The sequence below is a fragment of the Talaromyces atroroseus genome (genome assembly GCF_001907595.1).
Source record: "Talaromyces atroroseus strain IBT 11181 chromosome Unknown scaffold_4, whole genome shotgun sequence".
Classification (NCBI taxonomy): domain Eukaryota; kingdom Fungi; phylum Ascomycota; class Eurotiomycetes; order Eurotiales; family Trichocomaceae; genus Talaromyces; species Talaromyces atroroseus.
The window spans coordinates 1663219-1684631 of record NW_017971436.1 but is presented as its reverse complement, the minus strand read 5'-3'; the positions used below and the strand labels follow the sequence as shown (position 1 = coordinate 1684631).

Sequence of the window (21413 nt, the reverse complement as noted above, 5' to 3'; positions counted from 1 at the left end):
TAGTATACAAACCTCCTCACTTTTCTTAGCGCGCACAATCTTACAATACATAGTATAATATCAAACTTGCTACATTTTTTTTAATTAGGTACGGAGCAAATGCTTTGCAGCCTAGGCCCGTCACCTAAAGTTGTTATATCATCTCCTTCCACAGTCGGTGTGATTGGTACAAAGTGCACTCCCGTATCCCACTTGATATCCTGGAACAAGTACCCAATCTACGAGATTTGAATTAGCACCCAAACCCCTCTATCTCGCCCATGACACTTCTCGCAAGCTCATTCATCAGCGAGTCTTCCGGATCCAGATCCTCTGTGGCTATCTCCCGGCCAATAACGAGGCCACTATCTTTACCCGAGCCCGCCGTCAAATTGAGACTTCTGTTGGAGAAAAACGATAATATCATCCTACCAGAATCGCTATGGCCGCTCTTAATTTCTATTTTCCCGGAGAGAAAGCTCTTGGAAATCTTGGTTCCATGGTCTCTCGAATATGCAAAAGCGTGCCTGGCCTCTTTCTGTCTGGAACAGACTCCGTGAGGTTATCCCCAGTGATCCAACCCAGTACAAAATAATAGACCTTGACTGGGCACGAAAGGTGATTTTGGAATTACAAAACCTAGAGAGAGGCAGGACTCAAGAACCAGAGCTTAGAGTTTTAGGTATTAATACTAGCTCTTTTAAGCCAGAGATGTCCAGTATATTACATAATTACATGGAATTTGGGTGATAGCTATATTTAAAATAAAAATATAAAGTCCGCCCTGATATTTTGATAACAGATATGGCAAGATCTGCAACCAATATCACATATTTACATTTCATGGGCGCCAGAATTGGCCGGTCTCTACTGTAGAATTGGCCGTAAGTAGCAGGCCCGGATATCCTTTGGCACAGAAAAATAAACTTATTCTTTCTGACCTTGCATTTTTTCAAGATGATGGAAATAGTAAAGCTCGTCATATCAATGTTCAATCTCCATTGAGAATAAGCAAATTCAAGAAACCGCTCTGCCCCGATCTACGAATTCCTTATGCCACTTTCAATTTAATCAACCTCTGGAATACCACATCCACCTGTCTCTCATCACTTGCTGTCAAGTAACCCGCGACTAGGACATTCAGGCCGTGTTCCTTTGCCCTTTCCACCCACTCTCTTAGCGGCAATCCTATAAAGGTTTCTCCACTTTCATTTGTCAAGTAGTCTTTAAACGACTCGACTGTGGTAACGATATCTCCGGAATGATGAATGTATCTCACATGAGCGGTATTGCTTGCGGGAGTACTACTTTCGTTTTCCCTGTGGAGGACTTCCTGGATGATCCCGCGAGCGACATTCTCTACACTGATAAAGTCGATATATCCTTTCCAGCGGGATGATTCAGGCACGGATTTTGTAAGGCGTGCATACTTTAGCATGTTGTGCATTACATCGAGATCGCTTGCTCCTTCGCCTGTAATGCTCGATGGGCGGTGAATGTATACCGGAAGACTAAAACTCGTACTTGCCCGTTCCAAAAAGGCCTCGCTGGCCCATTTACTGGCAACGTAACCATCTGGGAACCCTGGAGGAGGAGGAGTCGATGATAACGAGACTTCTCCAAAAGTTTCGCTCTTATTCAGTCGTCCTGTAGTGACGGTTGAGATAAAGTGAAATGGGATAAGTTGCCGTTGGCGTAGTGACAGACGAACCAGCTCTTTCGTCGATTCGACATTGGATGGGCTCAAGGATCGATAACTCTTCAAGAAAGACACGTCGGCGCCATTGTGGATGATTGCGTCTGCTTTGCTGAAAATTTCAGAGGCAGATTGATCGGAGAGCCCGCATTGTGGAAGGCTCAAGTCTCCTTGATGGATTACTACCTTGCCTGAGGAGGTCACCATGTCCTCAAGCTTTTTCTCATCCCTGACTGCAACACAGTGAATTTCCTGGACACTTGGCAATGCAATTAACTGTTGGAGTATTTCTTTCCCCAGGAAGCCTGTAGAACCAGTGAGGATGATTACTAGAGGACTAGTAGCATGCTTTCTTGTAAGGTTAGTAGACTGGGACGAGGCCATGACTGACAGCTCTTCGGGAAAAGCTATTTCTTCTTCCCAGTGAACAATATCAGGAGACCTGGTGACGGACGCGTCTTGAATCGCTGCTGCCATCGTACGCAGCGTGCTGCATTCAAAAAGACGCATGATACCCAACGAAGTGCCAAACTTCTGTTTGATCAATTCTTGCAGTTTGATGAGAAGCATCGAGTTGCCTCCGACATGGAAAAAGTCTGTATCACCATCAATGGCGTGCAACTGTAAAACTTCCTTTGAAATGACATTCTCCCAGATCTGCCAAAGTTGATTTTCCATTGGCGTGATTTCAGTGACAGGAGATGGCTTTTGGGAGGGATGGGCTATCGAAAGGATCTGCACCGCACTTCTGTCAATCTTGCCATGAGTAGTCAGAGGCATTTTATCGATAGGGATAATGGCTGCTGGCCGCATATATTGTGGTAAAGAAAGAGATGTATTTAGATGCTGGAGAAAGCCGGTCTGGTCCTTCGGAGAGACGGATGACAGGACAGCATGAGCCATAAGGACTGGAGGATCTCCACGAGGCACCACGACAACATCCGATATCGCTCCGTTTGCCTCACGAAGAATGGTATTCTCAATGTCTTGCATTTCAATCCGAATACCACGCAGCTTGATTTGTGTATCACCGTCAATGCGACCCAGAATCTTCAGAGCTCCATCATCTTGGAGAACTCCTCTGTCGCCAGTTCGATACATTCGTTGCCACCCACGCGACAGGAAATGTGGATTTGCAAACCGGTTTGGCACGAACTTTTCTGTGGTAAGCTCCTTGTTGTTCAAGTAGCCTATTGCGACCCCGGCGCCCCCAATACAGACCTCCCCAGGTACTCCAGCAGGCAACGGATTGAGGTCTCGGTCTACGATATATACCGAACAATTGGTCAGTGTATAACCAACGGGAATATGCTGTGGGTTTGAATCATCATCTTTCAGGAATAACTGGATTCTGTTCGACGAAAGAGTGGCTTCGGTTGGTCCATATGCATTCCACAGGCTTAGATGGGGAAGTTCAAGGCGTTTGAATTCATTAGCGAGTTGTTGTGGGTACTGCTCTCCGCATGACATGGCGAACTTCCAAGCCTTGTTTTGCAAAAGCTCAGATCGCCCATACTGAAGCCAACTGAGATATTCTGACGGCGTTGCTCCAGTATAGGTGACTTTTTCCTTGGCTATTATATTTGCTATTGCGACTGCATCGCCCCGCATAGATCTTGGAATGATAACAAGTGTTCCACCATGTGCCAGAGCCGTGAAAACTTGATTCAGTGAGAGATCAAAACTGATTGCACTCTGTTGAAGGACAATTTCGGGACCTGAGACTACCTCGAATTCATTCTCATTCCTTAGGCTCTCATGGGACAAGATGACCCCTTTCGGTACCCCTGTCGTACCGCTGGTGTACAGTATCACCGCAGGATCACATGCTTTGGCTGCGACACTACGACTCTCGTGCGAGATGTCTAATGGAATGTTAGCAAGATTAATCACAGTTGCCCGAGAGGACAACCTCAAGCCTCCAAACTTCGAGGCCGTGGCATCATGGATGAGAACAGCAGTGGGCTGGCAATCTTCCATCATCGACACTAGACGAGATGTAGGCGATTTCGCGTCAAATGGCACGTAGATGGCTCCAATAGCCATCACAGCAAGAATTGAACAGACCCAATCAGGTGAAGGTTCTTGAAATACACCGACAGGAGCATGTTCTTCTAGATTTGCTTCAAGAAGAGATGATACTATGCAGCCTATACGATTAGCCAGCTGTCGATATGTCAACTCGTTGTGCTCCGTATCTTTAAGAGCAATACTGTCAGGGAATGTCTCTATGATTTGGTAGACGCGGTGTACCATGGTCTCTGGCCATTCTGAGTTGTGATTCGGTCCTAGAAGGTATTAGGATTGTTTTAGTGAATGCCACATTCTATCGTTAGAAGATAGGAAACTATACCCATTCCAAGTTGAATATTCTCTGCAATATCCTCCTTTGCAAAGAGAGATGGCTCATCTAGACGAAGGGTTGGATCCTTGGAAAACTGTTCAAGAAGGCTTACGTAGATGTTACACATAAGCCTTGCATCCTCTGCCGAATATAACTGCGTTTGTACGATGAACATAAGCAGGGTATTGCTGTTTTGGTTATCAAGAATATCCAGACTGATATCGTAGGCAGTTCTGCCTAACGAGTATTCCTCACCCTCACACTCGAGATCTCCGAAGGCTCTCTTTTCTTGGACTCCCAGGCGGTAGTTGATAAAAGCTTGAAACAATGGGCTATACAACGTGGAGCGTGGTACTTTCAGCTCGTCAAGAAGAACGTCAAAAGGTAGACGAGAATGAGCCATCGCACTGTAGGCTTTACGGCGCGTTTCTTTCAGCACATCTATGAATTGCATATTCGAGCGAAGATGAAATCGTAGTGGAAGCAGGTTCAAGTACATCCCCATACTATTGACAAAGGTATCTTCGCTGCGGTTGGCATCTGCCATGCCGATGCAGAGATCGTTCGTGTCCAAGAGCCGGAAGAGCATTGCCTCATATACGGAGAGATAAAAATGGTAAATACTGGTTTTCCTTTTCGAACACATATTCTTTATCTGTTCTGCCAACTGAGAATTAATTCGAACATCGGCACGATAATGACTGTATGTTGAAACTGCCTCGCGTCTGTTCGTAGAGGAGAAAGGGAGCAATGGCAATGGAGTAGGAGGATCTGCAAATTCGGACTTCCAGTACTGAAGCTCGTCTTTCATTTTGCCGGATTCGATTTCCTTTCTTTGCCATAGCGAGAAAGCGGAATACTGGTATACTGGTTGACTCAGTGGTTTACGACAGTAGACCAACTCAAGGTCCCTCAGGAATACTTCCAGGCTTGCACCGTCCATATTGATGTGGTGGTAACCGATAATGAGGAAGCTATTTAACGGGTTAAGGGACAGGAGAATAACCCTCATAATTTCTCCATTCTCTATGTCGAAAACATGATTCTTCATTGCTTCAAACTCTTCCGCGACTTGACTTGAATTCTGAATGTTCATTTTCTCCAGACACAGGGAAGATTTCTCTAGAATTCCCTGCATCGGCTGCTGGTTGGAATCCTGTACAAAAAAGCACGTTCGCAGTGCCTCATGACGATAGCCCATCGTTCTCACCGCGTTTTCCAGGTCACGAATTCGCACTGGACCTTTAAGTCGAGTCGAGAATGTAATGTTGAACGTTGTCTGGTCTTCATGATAATGCTTTAAGAACCAAAATCGTGACTGTCCAAAAGATAATGGCACTACCTTTTCAAACTTAGGCTCATAATTCGGGGTGAAATGCTCTTCCTTGTCATACGTAGAGGACGACGAAGACACAAGGGAGACAACAGAGTTCTGTGGAGGGGAAGAGCCATTGACTGGCGAGAAGAGGCTTTCCCCATCACTGGTTGCTTTTGAGCTAATAACGCTTGATGGCGAGAAATGCGGTGTCACCGTATCTTTCTTGATTTTGCTCGTGTTTACTACAGCTTCAGGGATCGCCGCAACTTTTGGGATTAGTTCATCAGGCAGCTTATCAAGGGCGAAAATAAGAAGGTCTGAGACAGAGGCCCCGCCAAGGATCTTAAGCACAGGCATGTCGACTTCAAGTTCTTTGAGGAACCATGACCGAATTTCAACAGCAACCAGAGAGTCAAAGCCCAATTCATCCGCCCCAGAACTCAGAACCTGCCTTTGAACGGCAGGATCGTCGATGTGAAGCTGCAAAGCTGCCTGCAGCTTTGCGAAGAATGCATCTGACGCTTGTTAGCTGTTTGTTGACGAGATGTACTGACACTGCCTCACATTGAATCATCTCCAGGGCTTCTTCCCGAGTTGATGCCACTAGCAGCCGCGTCTTAACTGCTACGACTGCATTTCCATGACCCTCCCTAAGTCCCGCCGTACCACTGCGGTCAATGCAATGTTGGAATCTGGGGATATTCATCCAAGGAGCAGGTTCTTCCTCGTTAGCATTGATTAGTCGGAGTCCAGTGACAATCTCCGGACTGCGACCAGATTGTGGCCGTCCAGAAACAATAGCTTCAGCGAAACATTGGTGGAAGCCACGCTCAGGCATCCACGTGAACCCGGCACGACGGATCGCAGGAAAGACGGTTTCGCTCACTTCTCTCATAACGTAGCCAACACCCATAATGGCACCGATATGGAGAACAGACGCGGCGAGCCCCTTTCGTCGACGTTGAAAAGCCAAGGCGGTCATGAACATGTTCGCAGCACTGTAGTTGGATTGACCGCGATTTCCGCTTACCGATGCTAGTGATGAGAAGAAGATGAAGAAGTCAAGGTCATCGTTTTGGAATAGCTCATCAAGGTGAATACTACCTAGTACTTTCGGTTTCAAGACCTTGTCCATAGTTTCAAATGACATGTCAAAGAATGAAGCGTCTTCCAATACCATTGCTCCTTGGGCAATACCCCCAATTGGTGGGAATGTGGCACGTATTTCTGAAACAATTGCTTGGACTGCCACTTTATCGGTTATATCACTGTAAAACGTAAGTTAGCTTCTTGACAGCGTACATTTTTTTTTCCCCAGGAAAGAGAGGCTCACTTACTTGCAGAAGACTTGCAACCTCACACCCGTGCGTTTCATTTGGTCCAACCACCTTTGATCGATCTTCGGGTTTCTACTAGTTAGGACAATATTCCGGGCTCCATGAGCAGCCATCCAGTCACACAGTGACTGTCCCAGATCGCTTGTCAACCCAAATAACACATATGTCTTGTCAGGTGCAAAGTTGATTTGGCTATCGATAGATGACAACTTCACTGAGACCTCAGTGGTGCCACTCCAATTGACAATCGTGGAGCTTGCAGTTTTACCGTTCCCTGCAATATCCATTGGACTCATTTGAACCGGGGACGAGTGGCTGGAAGAATCAATGTCTACCGTCCCTACGCGTTTAATGAAATCTTTGAGCTTCTCAAAAAGTTTTTGCCCCGATATTCTGGTACGAAATCTGTCGTCCGTAGATGTAATTCGCCAACACGTATCAGGAAGGCAGGACGATATTAACTCACCAACGCCATCGTCGTTGGTTGAATAATCAATGAAAATCGAAACTTCTAGAGGCACAGTTGCCTTAATAGTACGTAGTGGAGAGCATGGATGGACGGTAATCCAGGTCTTGTCCAGAGGCTTTCCATGAGACGTAGTAAAGGATATTCTGAGCCCTTTCTCATGGGCCCGCTCTCCAAGTCTTTCCGCTAATTCTGCAGATGCTTGATGGAGCAGAATATGCTCATCGGATGTACAAACTGAAAGGATGTTGTCCACCTCCATCTCAACCAACAGAAGAGAGATCAGGCGACTGCTCTCCCCTATTTTGGATGAATTGTATTCAATAAGCCTGTCAGTATTTATAGCAAGCTGGGAACCATTGATAGTGGAGAAGCCCAAAACGCTCTTGCCAGTGGATATATTTATCCCAGCAATACCGTACATTGAATTTGCAATCGGTACCAACGTTGAGTGACTAACTGCGACCTGAACGTCATTCGGGCACAAATCCAGCTCGTGCTTGACAAGACTATAACCGACGGGTGTGGGTTGTAGAATAACAGGAGTTTGGCGCACATCCTTGGTGTCGAATATGGTCCTTCTTGCGGCATTGTAGCGATTATTTTGCTCTTGATTCAAAATAAGACGCGGAATTAACAGTTTCCCAGCCTCTTGGACTATCTCCTGCTCAACGGACCACAAGACCTCGGGAACCTGTGTGAAGTTTAATCTCAAGAGTGACTCGGCAAGCAGTCGAGCATCAGGCCTACGTGATATGTCTAGATCTAGGAGCTGCAGCTGGGTATCTGGAGCTTCAAGGGCCAGGGTTCGGCAAAACCCAACGGTCATATTCATGTAAGGTTCATCAACTCTGCAACCTTGGGTGACCCAGAGAATGGTTCGCTGATAGCCAAGTAGCCTTTTGAGACCTTCCATAGTCTCAGGGCTGAAATCCAGGAATATGGGTTGGTCGAGCTCTGTAACACTTAGCACGACACTCTTGGCTGATATATTGGACAAGCGTTCGGTATCGTGCAGAGAGCGGATTCGTGTAACTGGCAAGTACCAGGGCTGAAGCAGGCGGATTACTTCATCTATTAGTTTTATCGTTCGGAGCGTCTCTCCACCAATGATTACAAGATCCCAATCTTGTGTGTTCCCTAGTGTCTGGCCTGGATATTGAAGAGGTTCCCTGAGAAGATTGACCTGATCATCCACAGCTTGAGATATGATCACAGACAAAGGACGTGGTAAGATGTCAGTTTCAGGGCTGAGTGAGTCTATTCCTGAAAACCCGGTCTCTACAAGCAGGTTATGCCACTCAGCGGAAGATACACACGGAGAGAAACGACGGCCATCATTTCTACCCAACCACCAACCAGGCAGGCCGCTCATAGCAAATCCTGTTCTGATCACATCATTGCTGATTATCTCAAGTATTATGAGATAGCCTCCTGGCTTCAGCAGTCGACGTGTATTTTCCATCGTTTTCCGCAGGCTAGAAGTAGCATGTAGAACCAAGGATCCTATGATAAGGTCATAAGAATGCTCTGCATAGCCCTGTTCAAGTATATCCTTCTCTATATCCAAAGCTTTGAAAATCATTCTGTCCAGATTCTGAGCGAAGATTCCTTTGGCAGTTTCAAAGAAACCAGTTGAAATGTCCGTGTATGTATAAGAAGAGAAGGACCGGCCGATGTCTCTCATGATGGATTTCGTGGCTCCACCAGTACCGGCGCCTAAGATGCAAAGTTAGAACACAAAGGTATTAACAAATAGAATTATTTGATATATATATATTTTCTTACCAATCTCAAGTATCTTCATATGTGGATAGCGATGCACAACCTGGGCAACAGACTTGGCTAGGAACTCTGTTGTTTCTTTGAGACCCATCGCGTCCGTATAATACTTGTTTAAGAGACCGTCGGCGAGTAAATGCTGTAAAATGTTTGTCTCGCCTCGAACAGCAGCTGCGAGATTCTCGCCAACCGTACGAGTAAGTTTCATTTCTATGCTATCAGGGTATCTAGTGCAAGGTATGAGAAATTGGCACATGCATAGGTACCTATAAGGTCATGGAGAAATATGGAGTGGTACTTACCGTGTCATGATCTCTAATATTTGTTCCCAAGTATCGTCAAGCCATTCTCTCTTTGCAAAACGTTGTTTGCCTTTCTCTGTCTTGGAAAGAATATGAGAAACGAAATCGAAAAGTGCATGGTGATACCATTCCAGGTTTATTCTTTCCTCTGGCTTGATATCAGCCTGTAATTTCTTCATGTAGAAGATTGATACACGTTCCAGACTCCATGCAAGCTCGTAATCCTCCGGTGTTGCGCGATTATCTGCTGCGCATTGAGCGTCAGGGATTGCCAGGCCCCAAATGTGTTCTGAGTACAATTGCCGGTCTAACTGAGGGCTTCCATCTGAAAGTCCAACCACTTGTATACCCTGAACCTGAATAAGGGTGGATTGTCCATCAGCTCCAAATATATCAACGTCCCCACGTATAGCGCCCGCGGTCAACGGATTATCTGTCAGGTGAGAGTCCAATTGTAGCTGTGTCCCAGGAACTAAGTCCTTCTGGCAGAGAGCAAAGTTGATCCGGATCCTTGAGATGCTTCTAGGGACATGTAGTTGATCAAGGCTTCCATCGTTGGGCCACCCGTAGGCCAGGAATATGGACTGGAAGCCGACATCTAGGAAGGCGGGATGTACAAGAACAGCGTCAACGGCTTCCTGCTGTGGCACAGATACGTAGGCGGAACCGTAGTTAAGCTTCCTCTTCATTGATGAAAGACATCTGAAATCCCCAGAATAGCCATAACCAAGGTCGTCAAGAGAAGCGTAGAATTGATCCTCCCTCACAGATGCCATATTCGGTTGTTCAGGACTTCGTGGTGGAAGCACATCATTCGAAGATGATGTCTCATCTATAGTTACCACAATGCAGCCAGAGGCTAACAATGACAATGTATCTGACTCCTGATTTGTCCATGCGTGGTACCTGAATGAGGCTGAATACAACCCCGAACTGTTCTTAGAAATATCGGACAATGTGAACAACATCTCAACGCCGGACTGGTCGTCATCAAACGTTAAGGGCTTTCCAATAACAAAGTCACACACTTCAATTAGACATATAGGGATGTTTTTGACCATGTATTTTGCAGCTTCTATAGCTGTGGCAATATATCCTGTCGCTGGAAACACCATCTGGCCTTGTAGTTGGTGTCCATGAACCCAAGGAAGTTCGCTAGGCCGAAGTATATTTCTCCAGCGCATTTCTGATTCTGTCCCTTCTAGTGTTCTCGAACCCAGTAAAGGATGGTATGGATCCTTGCGGTTACGATGAGCTCTTGATAAGCGGGTTTCGTGCCAGAAGGTCCGGTCATGATCCCATTGATAGGACGGCAATGAGGGTATAATTTGTCTCTTTTGACCTCCAGAGAGACAATCGTCGTACTGGCCAAGTTCGACACCAGTCGGACTGAAGTGGCTCCAAAAATAACCTAGTGCATTGGCATAGCTCTCCACATCATGTTTATCCCGACTGAGGAGGCCCGTATAAAGGATAGATTGGCCATAAGTATCTTGCAATGTTTGAAGAACAGGTCCTTTTAAGGCGTGATGTGGACCAACCTCAATAACAAGATTGAAAGGATCCTCATTGGATGCTGCGGCCTCTATAGCCTGTGAAAAGAGCACGGGGTTCACCATGTTATCTTTCCAGTACACTCCTTTGAGCTCGTCTTGAGCCTCCATCTTAATTCCCTGGTAAGTACTCGAGTACCAGTGACAACTGCCAGTCTTTGGCTGTTTCGGCTCAATATTACACTCAAGAAGCGCACTAACGTAGGGCTCCGCACAAGGAAGCATATGATGAGAGTGGTAGGCCTTGTCCACTTTTATGGTTCTGACAAATTTCTTTTCTTCAGCAAGAATGAACCTAGCCTCCTCAATGGCATCCGCATCTCCAGACAAAGTCACACTGGATGAGGAATTGCACGCCGCAACAGAAAGACGACCTTCAAAGGTGTCCAAAGCGCAGAGGTCATTGGCGTCGTCAAATGATGTCCCCACTGCCATCATCGCGCCTGGTCGATCTTGTCCCGCGTATTTCGCGACTAGACCTCGATAGAATGCAATCTTGATCGCATCCTCGCGAGAAATGAACGCAGCTGCATATGCCGCGGCAATCTCACCTGATGAATGACCTACAACAGCCTTGAAACTAATCCCAGCAGCTCTTAAGAGTTCTACTAGAACAATTTGAAGAGCAGTGCATAAGGGTTGTGAGATGGCAGCCTCTCCAACGCGCGAGTGAGAGCGATCAGCAAGTAGCTGCTCCACCAGAGACCATGAAGGTCTATCTGCATCTGGCAAATCTTGAAGCGTTTGATCCAGTTCTTCTAGGGATTTACGAACAAAGGCCGATGATAATATCAGTTGACGTCCCATTTCTGGCCATTGCGCTCCTTGTCCAGTGAAGACAACCAAGATAGATGGAGCAGCGGTGTTAGGTCTGACACCGAGTGGCGTGCTCGTGTCCGTCTTATGGAGCTGAATGCGTTCATCTATAGCCGCACAGAGGCTATCAGAAGACCTAGCTGCAAAGGCTGCTCGTACCCCGAGCGCTGATCTTCTTGAGTGTAGCGTGAAAGCAAAGTCACCGAGATTGAGATCGGGATTCAATCGAAGGTGAGATGAATAGGCCATTAAATTTGCCTCTAGCGCTTTTTCAGATGCAGCAGAAAACACAAAAGGAGTGAAAGGCACTTGCACTTCTTTCACCTGCTCGTGTTCGCTGCTTGAATCTTCAAAACTCTCAACGATCACGTGACAATTTGTGCCCCCAAAGCCGAAACTATTGACACTGGCTCGGCGAGGTCCTTCGACTTTGGGCCATTGTTTAGCGGTTGTCACAATTTCTAGGTTATTATAAAACTGGCTGACTGTTGGGTTGAGAGAATTAAAGAGCATATTTGGTGGGATGATTCCATGCTGAACGGCGAGGGAGGCTTTCAAGAGCCCTGCTAAGCCTGCAGTGCCTTCGGTATGACCTATCACTGTCTTGATCGAGCCCACATACAGCACATTTTCTACGTCAGAATTGCCAAATTCATGGCCAAAAAATGCCCTACTAATACCCTCTGCCTCCTATTATTGTCTCAGCTATCATGCTTTGATATATGGAACTGTAAAATGGGCGGGGGGAGAGAGGGAACTCAAGACTTACACGAGCATCGCCTGCTGAAGTGCCAGTCCCGTGGGCTTCAAAAAACTGACAGCGCTGGTTCTTGTCTTTAGGATTCAAGCCTGCCTTCAAGTAAGTTCTTTCTATCAGGTCAGCTTGAGCCAATTCATTTGGCATTGTGATCCCTTTTGTTCTGCCATCTTGATTGACTCCAATTTCGCGGATCACACACTCGATGTGATCACCATCCTGAAGAGCAGCACTGAGCCTTTTCAGAACTACCGAGGCAATTCCTTCCCCTCGTGCATATCCATCAGCATCGACGTCCCACATTCGCGACCGGCTATCGGCAGATAACATTTTCAATTTGGCCTCCCCAATGTACAGCTCAGGTCCAAGAATAAGGTTGGCACCAGCTGCAATAACAACATCTGACTCGCCGCTTCGCAGCTGCTGCACTGCCTGGTGGACAGCAACTAAGCTAGAAGAACAGGCGGTATCAATAGTCATTGATGGTCCATGCCAGTCGAAGAAGTAAGACACCCTGTTGGATATGATACTGCGAGCCGTTCCTGTGGGCATATATGTAGGCAATGACTGAGGGTCACGTTGGAGATGTTCACTGAAGTCACCGCACATCAAGCCTACGTATACTCCCGTCTGTGAGCCAGCTAGTGATTCTATAGACATTCCGGCAGCCTCGAGAGACTCATAGACTGTCTCCATCAGCAACCTTTGTTGTGGGTCAATTGAATGAGCTTCGACAGGCTTAATGTTGAAGAAGCCGGCGTCAAAGGCGCGGTGATCTTCACGAAGGAGATATGACTCCTTCACGTTAGAGGTACCGTGATGCATTCCATCTGGATGGTAGAATGCGTCTGGGTTGAATCTTTCGTTGGAAATTTTGGTAAGGAGATCATGAGGTTTGCACAGAAAATCCCAAAGCATGGATGGAGTATTCAATGATCCCGGGAATCGACAGGCACTACCAACAACGGCAATTGGCTCATTGGCCTCTTTAATAGGCGTATGGATGGTGCCCATGTTGGATGCTCTTGGAAGGCCTTTTTTTTTTTATAGATTATTTAATGACAGAATATATAAAATCAGAAAAGTCAAATACACCTAGGTATAACCGTAGATCAATTTAAGGAGTAAGGCCACTATAAAGATCACTTGAGTTGAAATTAAGAAGGTCCAGGTTTATAGCATCTAATCTGACCATAATGTACTATTCTAAGATCCAACTACCACCAGAGGGTCAACACCAACCTTCTCCGATATTTCTATTACATACAAATACTAATCATCCCGCAGTTTCGGACCGATATTCTGCCATTCTTCAAACTCTCCGAATCATGAAGGGGCTCCGAATGATGGAGAATCTCCGATGTCGTACCATAGAGCTGAGATGGATGATTGAATATAGGCTAAAATTTCTCTTTTGTCTGTTTCCTTTGCCAGGGGTAACAGGATTCCAGTCATTTGGGGTAGATGGCGATAACCTTGGGTATCATAAAGTACAGAAGTATCAGAGCTGGTTGATTTTAAGTGTCAAAAAGCGTGGTCATCCTGAAACCATTGTGACAACACCATATGAGAATAGCTTAGAGATATAAAGCTTCATCAACCCACAGAATCATTCTACCGAGTAGCATGATTCATTTACGTAACCAGCATATCATTCGACTTAACTACAGTTACCATTCGCGTTCTACGATCCAAAATTGAACCAAACCCGCATCAAATTATATATCCAATCATCTTGATCAAAGACGTTTTCCCCTTGTTGAGGAAGCCAATACCGTAGACAAGCCAAATTTGCCATTGTTTGATTTTGTCCGGCAAGGTCACTTGCTCTGAGAATCCGCGTCCTTCGTATGGTTTCTCCCAGACTTCTCCTCCCGTCACAATATTTGTGAATCCTGTGAGGCCAGAGCCGCCACCCATGCCCATCTCGAACTTCTTTCTTTTATTTCGAACAAGGAAGCGCCACCTCTTTCTTTGCACTGGAGATACAAACTCGACCACATGGCCGGTGGAGCGGTCTCTGAGGAGTCCGGTCACATTGCCTCCGAGCTCCTGTGTATAGAGAACGTGGTCCTGAGCATCAGATCGCTCTCCAATCTGCGTTGCGACTAGCAATTCACCTTCTTTGAACAATTGTGCAGAATAGTATGAGACACCTGGATTGATTCGGGATACGATCTCCCAGTAGGAAAGGACATATGGCCCTGCAGAGGCACGAACAATGAACCATCCACTGCATATCTGGAACCAACCATCTTTGGCCCAGAGGCGGCCATGTCCACCGGTTCCCGAGACAAGGATCCGCTGCTCTCTTATCGTGACATCAGCCTCTATACGGCCGCCAGCGATGGGTTGATTGAAGTGTAACCCAGGCCCGAGTTCAGTTGTTGCATTCTTGTCAGCAGCAGGCCACAGCGACCCATCTGCAAGATGCGGGGGCGATTGGGACAGTAGAGACAGGCTTCCTTGTGCCTGAGGAGTATCCCACCATACTTTCGCCTGAGACATGTCCTTGGAGATCTGGAAGGAATAACTGCGGCCGGTACTATTCCAGATGCCCGTTACGGTGTCATCACAGACAATAATGGTCGATTCTTGTAGGTAGTCAAGTTCTTGAATGACAGTTCCATCCTCCAAAATCATGAAAAACTCAACGCGGAGATTGCCTTGACCAAAGAAGGCGTAGGAGGCATCACGCGAGAACCCCACAATCAATCCGGCGTTGCCAGACTCGGACACACCGTCAAATTCCCATTGTTCCCATGCTGTGGCGTTGATGGACGATAGTTTTGGTACCTCTAGATGCTCTGTCGTTGAGAGAGAGAATTCTACCGGCCCATACCCTTGCTGATATGCTGTTGTATGGCTGGTTTTGCATTCTGATAGAGAGAGCCCAAATCCCCCCAACGGACTCTCCCAGTGCCCTGAAAATAGATCTCCTAGGGGCTGTTGCCGCCATTGCTCCGCGAGACCAGATGAAAGTAATGTGAGAAGGACCGGAAAGTAATACATACTATCGACAGGACTTTGCAAGGACAATTTGTGAGACAAATGACCGGAAAGAAAGAAACAGAAAGTGAAAAGAAAGAAAAATGTTATCAAACAGCAACTTGGTTACCTCTGCAATAGGCTGCCTCATCAGAAATTAGAATTGCCCTGTAATTATTGTCCAGATAGGAAATCAGTTCTGACAATATTCAGTTCGGAGCGTTTCCCTGGTCCGAATTTCATATTCGGAGCAAGCCTCTTGCAGCTGATATTCGGAGATACTATGCTCGTTGGTTGGGAAGTGGATCAAAAGAGTTGAAAAAAAAAAAAAAAAAAAAAAAAAAAACATGAAGACAAATAAGAAAGTAATACAGCCTCCTCTTTAGTGTATGTTCGCAAGTATATTCGGGACCGTAGAGATAGGATAGATATACAGAAAGGTGCCAAGTCAGTTTGACGTTGATAAACTAGTCGGTCACGCTTCAAAAGATATTCAGTGGGAGTTCATTGATTGAAGTATCCCTACCGCCGTGCACAATACGCTTTTATTACCTTCCAACCCCCGATCAATCATGGCGGCTAAATTAGATGTTCCAACAATCCAGCGAGCAGTCATACAAGCTGAAGAACCAGGCTCACTTACCCTATGTCACAATCGAGGTCTTCCTAGCGTTCTGCCAGGCCAAGTGCTCGTCAAGACAGCAGCAGTGGCTCTAAACCCATGTGACTGGAAAATGCCCACCAATTTCCCATGTCCTGGTGCAGGTGTTGGTTCGGACTATGCAGGCACCGTCATTGCCTTGGGCGACAGCGTAGACAGGTCTTTTCTTAAGATAGGCGACCGGGTAGCAGGAGCCGTGCATGCGTCGAACCGTCTAGATCCTCAGTCTGGCGCGTTTGCAGAATACATCGCAGTGTGGGCAGACCAACTGTGGAGAGTACCGGATGATATGGCCTGGGACGAAGCTGCTGCCATTGGATGGTGCGTCGTTGGCACAGTGGGATTGACTATATTTCGAACGCTGGCATTGCCTGGATGCCCCGAGGAGCCGACCAAGAAATCTGAGTTTGTTCTGGTTTACGGTGGGAGTACTGCTAGTGGGACCATGGCAATCCAGATCCTAAAACTGCAAGTCAAACCTGTGATAGATCGATGACTGCGCATCTTCATTCCTCCATAATAACTGTCTCTCTAGATCGGGGTATCGGGTCATCACGACATGTTCGCCTAAAAACTTTGGTCTAGTTGAGCAATACGGCGCCGATCGAGCGTTTGACTACCATTCTCCAACTTGCGCAGAAGACATTCGCACATACACTCGGAATTCCTTGCGGTATGTCATCGATATCATCGCCGAGGCTAGAACGCTCAAGCTATGTTACGCGGCGATTGGTCGAGCTGGGGGCCATTATGTGGGTTTCGAGCTCATTCCGAAGGATCTAATCGCCGATATGAGAAAGACAATCAAGGCTGACTGGGTCCTGGGAATTCGCATGTCAGGGGCAGAGATTGCCCTGGACAAAGGATACGGCAGCGATCCCGATCCCGAGCTGCGGGCATGGGGATGTGATCTATTCAAGCGCCTCGAGACCATTTTACGAGCGAGGAAGATTCGCTCGCATCCGCGCCTAGTCAGTCACAGTGGCCTTGACGGTGTAATCAGTGGCGTTCAACGGATGCGACGGCGAGAGATCTCCGGTCAGAAGTTGGTCTATCTTTTCGAGTCCAAGATTCCCGCTCCACCAAAAACCTCACAGCCATTCAGTGCATCCATAACGGCCAGCTCTGGGAGTCAGACAAGAATCTTACCAGAAAGACAAACAGCACTCAAGATTCAGGGACCAGGGCAGATTACTTTACAAACGTCATGTTCGCTGCCTTCTTTGCGGGTAGGTGAGGTTTTGGTCCGAGTAATCTGCGTTGCTGTGAACCCTGAAGACTGGAAATCTGCTGATATGTCGCCTGCTGTGGGTGCCACGTCCGGTTGTGACTTTGCGGGAGTGATTGTCAAGGTCGGTCAGGAGGTGAAGGAAACACTTTGTGTAGACGACCGGGTTTGTGGTTTCGTTTTTGGAAACAACCCTGACAGGCATGATAATGGATCATTCGCCGAATATGTCGCTGCTGCTGCCGACCTGATATGGAAAATACCTCCACAGACGTCGTTTGAGGCAGCATCGACCTTGGGGGTTGGCGTTGGAACGGTGGGAATGGCATTGTACAGTACGCTTCAGCTGCCTTTACCCATGTGGCCACCGCGACCTCCTCCCACAAGTGAGACGCCAGAATATGTATTGGTGTATGGTGGAGGAACTGCGACTGGCGGCCTTGCAATACAAATGATTCGAATGTAAGTCTCAATTCCAACAGGTCCTGTCTTGTTCGTCATAACAAAACACATACCCTCCCTTCCCCTCCCTCTCAGCGGGGGCTGATCTCGCCACACAGGTCTGGCATGATCCCAATCACCACTTGTGCACCGCATAATTTCGATCGAGTCAAGTCCCTTGGATCTGCTATGGCGTTCGATTACAATACCCCTTCTTGTGGGGTAGATATTCGGACGTATACAAAAGGAACCCTGAAATTTGCCTTTGACTGCATCAGCTACACGGAATCCATGAAAATCTGCTACAACGCTATGGGAAACAGGGGAGGGAAGTATATTGCTCTGGATCATTTTCCGACACGAGCTCATACCCGTCGAGACATTCACCCAGACTGGATGCTGCTGTTTACCATTTTCAACAGCCCCATCAACTGGAAGGAACCTTATTACCGCGAAGCCAGGCCACAGGACCGTGAATTCGGCGAGAAGTGGTTCCGACTCACGCAGGAGTTACTGGACGCAGGAGCAATTGTGCCACCTCAACATGAGCGAAGCATTGGTGGGCTTCTCGGGGTAATTGATGGAATAGACATGGTGCGTAAGGGTCGACACAATGGTGTCAAGCTGGTCTATCAGATCAATGAGCCCGATATGGAGTAATAAAGAGCTATCATAGCGAGAAATGGGAGTTGCGCGTAACGGTTGACTGTCATATAACAGTTGTGCGCCTCTTACTCGTTAATTACAATGGTACTACTAGAAAATTTTCATGTACGTATTATACTACATTATATTCCCGTATGATTAGTATATTTTGAATTCGAGAAATAAAATCCACACCCGGCCTATACGTAACCAACCTATTATCTTGATTCGTTGATGTAACGCTTCTACTACGATTTTACTCACGCGCCAAACTACCCTGTGATATCAAATTTCGAACAAGAAATATAAGACTGCTTGCGGAAAGTAAGAAGATAACATGTCTCGCTTAATTTGAATTTATAAGAGAAGAAAAAAAAAAAAAAAAAAAAAAAAAAAAAAAAAAAAAAAAGAGCCCCGAAATGGAAAGAAAAAATAAACAGAGAAGAATGGCTATAAACCCCCAACGCCACCGTGAATCGAGTTATGCATATGTCTTCATAGAGTCCTAATAATGGGGATTTACGCTGTGTGTTGGGAAAAGGCCGAAGAACGTCAGATGCATCATAGAGTACCACGTCCCCAACGGCTTCTGACAATTCGTTGACGGCAGGAAGTTTCCGGACAAAGTATCTAAAATATTCACCACAGTCAGTGCGAGAATTGACCCTTTAGTCAATTATTTCAAGAGTTATATAGTTTTATGTCTGCCTACAATAACCTTTCTTTTGTTCTGGTCTCTCTCTCCCTCTCCCCCTCTCTCTTTTCAGCCCTGAAGCAACTGTTTCACCTTTTGCAGGTTTTCCTTTAGAGAAACGATATAATACAAACCCATGCCATGGCAAGAGGTTGCGTTTTGGCCCATAACTGCTCGAAGCAGCACTAATAACTCGGAGTTTCGGAAAATGCCCTCGGGCGATTCCTGTTGGGTGGAAAGGCGGTACTCGGCTGGAAGGCCCATCACTCGCTCGATCAGATCTAACTGATGTTCAAGAACCTGTAGGATGATCTTGATATGAAGATTTCCATGCGATAATGGGAAACCTCCCAGCTGCAGTCCCGGCAGAGCTTGGAAAGAAGCTACCTCTCCTTCTCGCATCTCCAGGAGAGAGGCATACATACGTGCAACTACCGCATCGTAGAGCCGAACAAGCTGCAAATGAGTGGTAATAATCATCAGGATCGTGGGGGTATTCGATGGTAAAGTTCGGGAGGACGAGGAGGACGAGGTCCAATGCGGCTGAAGGCCGCCCATCGTTGATGACGGTCTCCCATTCGTGAGGGCATCACCCAGTAACTCTAGCGGCTGCAAACTTGGCGACTGGAGGGATGCGGAAGAGGGAGACGAGAAAGGGGGAAGCATGGAGTTCATTGCGCGTAAGATGTTCGAAAATTGGGAGGTGCAACGAAGCAATTCGCCTAGCGGATTGGGGTCATCGGGGGAGGGCCCATACAGGTCACCGAAAATCGCTGTCTGGCTATCAGAGGGGCCGGTACATGGACGAGTGTGGACCTGGGCTAACTGGCTGGAGATACTTCCGTTCAGGTTCGCTAGCCATAGCACTGCGTCGCAGCCATCAGGGAGCTCAGGTAATTGGCTGTCGGCGAAGTCGGGTTGTTGCTCGAGATCCTGGGACAAGAACTGGGCAGTTGTATGCTGATCATGAATCATATCCAAGCTATCCTGAGTATTGCTCGATTGCAGTGCGGCTACTGATGGTGCGTGTGCTCCTAAAGTGAATAAAGAGGGAACCCCCTCCAGGGCGGTTGTCTGAGGAAGGTTTCCCTGCACCAAGCCATTGGAAGACGTGGTTTTCAGCCAATTGGGCTGGCTGGGATCGTCTTCTACGAGCGGCAGGCCGAAGACATCATCCAAACCATCGCTATGTTGAAAGGGTTTCTGGATTGTCGTAGATCCGGGTGGGAGGGTATTCCGGTCACCGCGCCGGTCGCTGAGAAGCGCCGACCGCGAGTTCGTTTGTGCGGATCGAGACTCTCTCTCTCTTCTCCGGCGTGCAGAGACCGTGCTGGCGATGACGGCCGAGGGGCTTGCGCTGTTGGCATTGGTGTTGGAGGTACTAGCAGCACGGGGAGGACGTCCTATAAGCCTGGTGCAGCCAGTCACACAGACAGCTCCCGCCCGCAGGCACCGCGCACATGGATCACTACTGTTCTCTTCTCGAGGACATCGGAGTTTCTGGTCACGGCATCGGTCGCAGGCAAATCGCTTGGATGGCGGTTGACTCATGTTTCAACCTAGGATAAACGTGAAAAAAGTGGACAGTGGCAATTCCAAAAAAAGCAGAAAGGGCGGGGCGCGGGGGGAGCAAAAGTAAAAATATAGAAGTAGATCGTATAACACATGACTTCTCAGTAGGGTCGATGGTAGATACTAGATAATGTGAAGTACTGTGCAGATTCCAAAAGCGGTAATGGGTGTACAGGGTCCCTAATCAGGAAGCCACCCTCGTATATACATAGATCTTCACATCATCTACTTATACATACCATGCATACCCGGGGAGCTGGTTGACATCCATATCTCACGGCATGATTGCTGGCTAAGATGTCAAGGGGATGTACCAGTTGCCAAGGTACAACAAATTGTATTGTATTTCAAAGTAACTCCGTCTATTCTTCCAGACTGAAACGACAACCTTTTACATGAAAAGTCCCCATGCAGCACATCCATGGGAATCGAATGCACCAATATACGGGCGTCCGAAGCGTGTCCCCGGGGACTCGGAGTCATGTTAAATGCCTCATTTTTTCGACAAGATATCCGAAGATCTCCAAAGTAAAATCCCCGCCCCTAGCCGTAACTGTCAGACGCACCTGATGACACAGGTACATAACCCCTCTTTTCTCCTCGTTGGAATGCCGTAGAATATAACTTGTATAAGAGCAAAGCCACGGATTATATTACCAACCTAGAGGGGTTTGCGCGGCTGTCAGCAAGGCCACTAGTTCCTTAACTTAGTAGCAGTTGGTTATTCCATCAGTCAATAATCAATTGTTCATGCAAGTCTTCTTGCGTATTGATGCATAGATTGTTCTAGACCGCCCTAAACCCTGGCATCACATGTGCACCCGCCTCGGACGA

General features: G+C 47.1%; 4 protein-coding genes across 4 annotated transcripts; 1 reads left to right on the top strand and 3 right to left on the bottom strand.

Moving 5' to 3' along the window:
* Positions 1 to 1030: 1030 nt before the first annotated feature.
* On the bottom strand, positions 1031 to 13364 carry UA08_04451 (hypothetical protein; the record flags this gene model as incomplete). The annotated part of the gene is made up of 9 exons (XM_020266776.1): positions 1031 to 3963; positions 4029 to 5175; positions 5230 to 5852; positions 5902 to 6605; positions 6675 to 7014; positions 7141 to 8859; positions 8929 to 9137; positions 9225 to 12283; positions 12363 to 13364. 9 exons carry the CDS (start codon positions 13362 to 13364, stop codon positions 1031 to 1033), a joined length of 11736 nt encoding a protein of 3911 aa, XP_020120442.1.
* Positions 13365 to 14063: 699 nt separating this feature from the next.
* Positions 14064 to 15362, bottom strand: UA08_04450 (hypothetical protein; the record flags this gene model as incomplete). Its single annotated transcript, XM_020266775.1, has 1 exon — positions 14064 to 15362. One exon carries the CDS (start codon positions 15360 to 15362, stop codon positions 14064 to 14066), a length of 1299 nt encoding a protein of 432 aa, XP_020120523.1.
* Positions 15363 to 15910: 548 nt separating this feature from the next.
* On the top strand, positions 15911 to 18328 carry UA08_04449 (hypothetical protein; the record flags this gene model as incomplete). Its single annotated transcript, XM_020266773.1, has 3 exons — positions 15911 to 16404; positions 16535 to 17689; positions 17788 to 18328. The coding sequence occupies 3 exons, from the start codon at positions 15911 to 15913 to the stop codon at positions 18326 to 18328; spliced, it is 2190 nt and encodes a 729-aa protein (XP_020120522.1).
* A 748-nt stretch (positions 18329 to 19076) lies between these two features.
* UA08_04448 (hypothetical protein) lies at positions 19077 to 20558 on the bottom strand (the record flags this gene model as incomplete). Its single annotated transcript, XM_020266772.1, has 1 exon — positions 19077 to 20558. The coding sequence occupies one exon, from the start codon at positions 20556 to 20558 to the stop codon at positions 19077 to 19079; it is 1482 nt and encodes a 493-aa protein (XP_020120895.1).
* Positions 20559 to 21413: the final 855 nt, after the last annotated feature.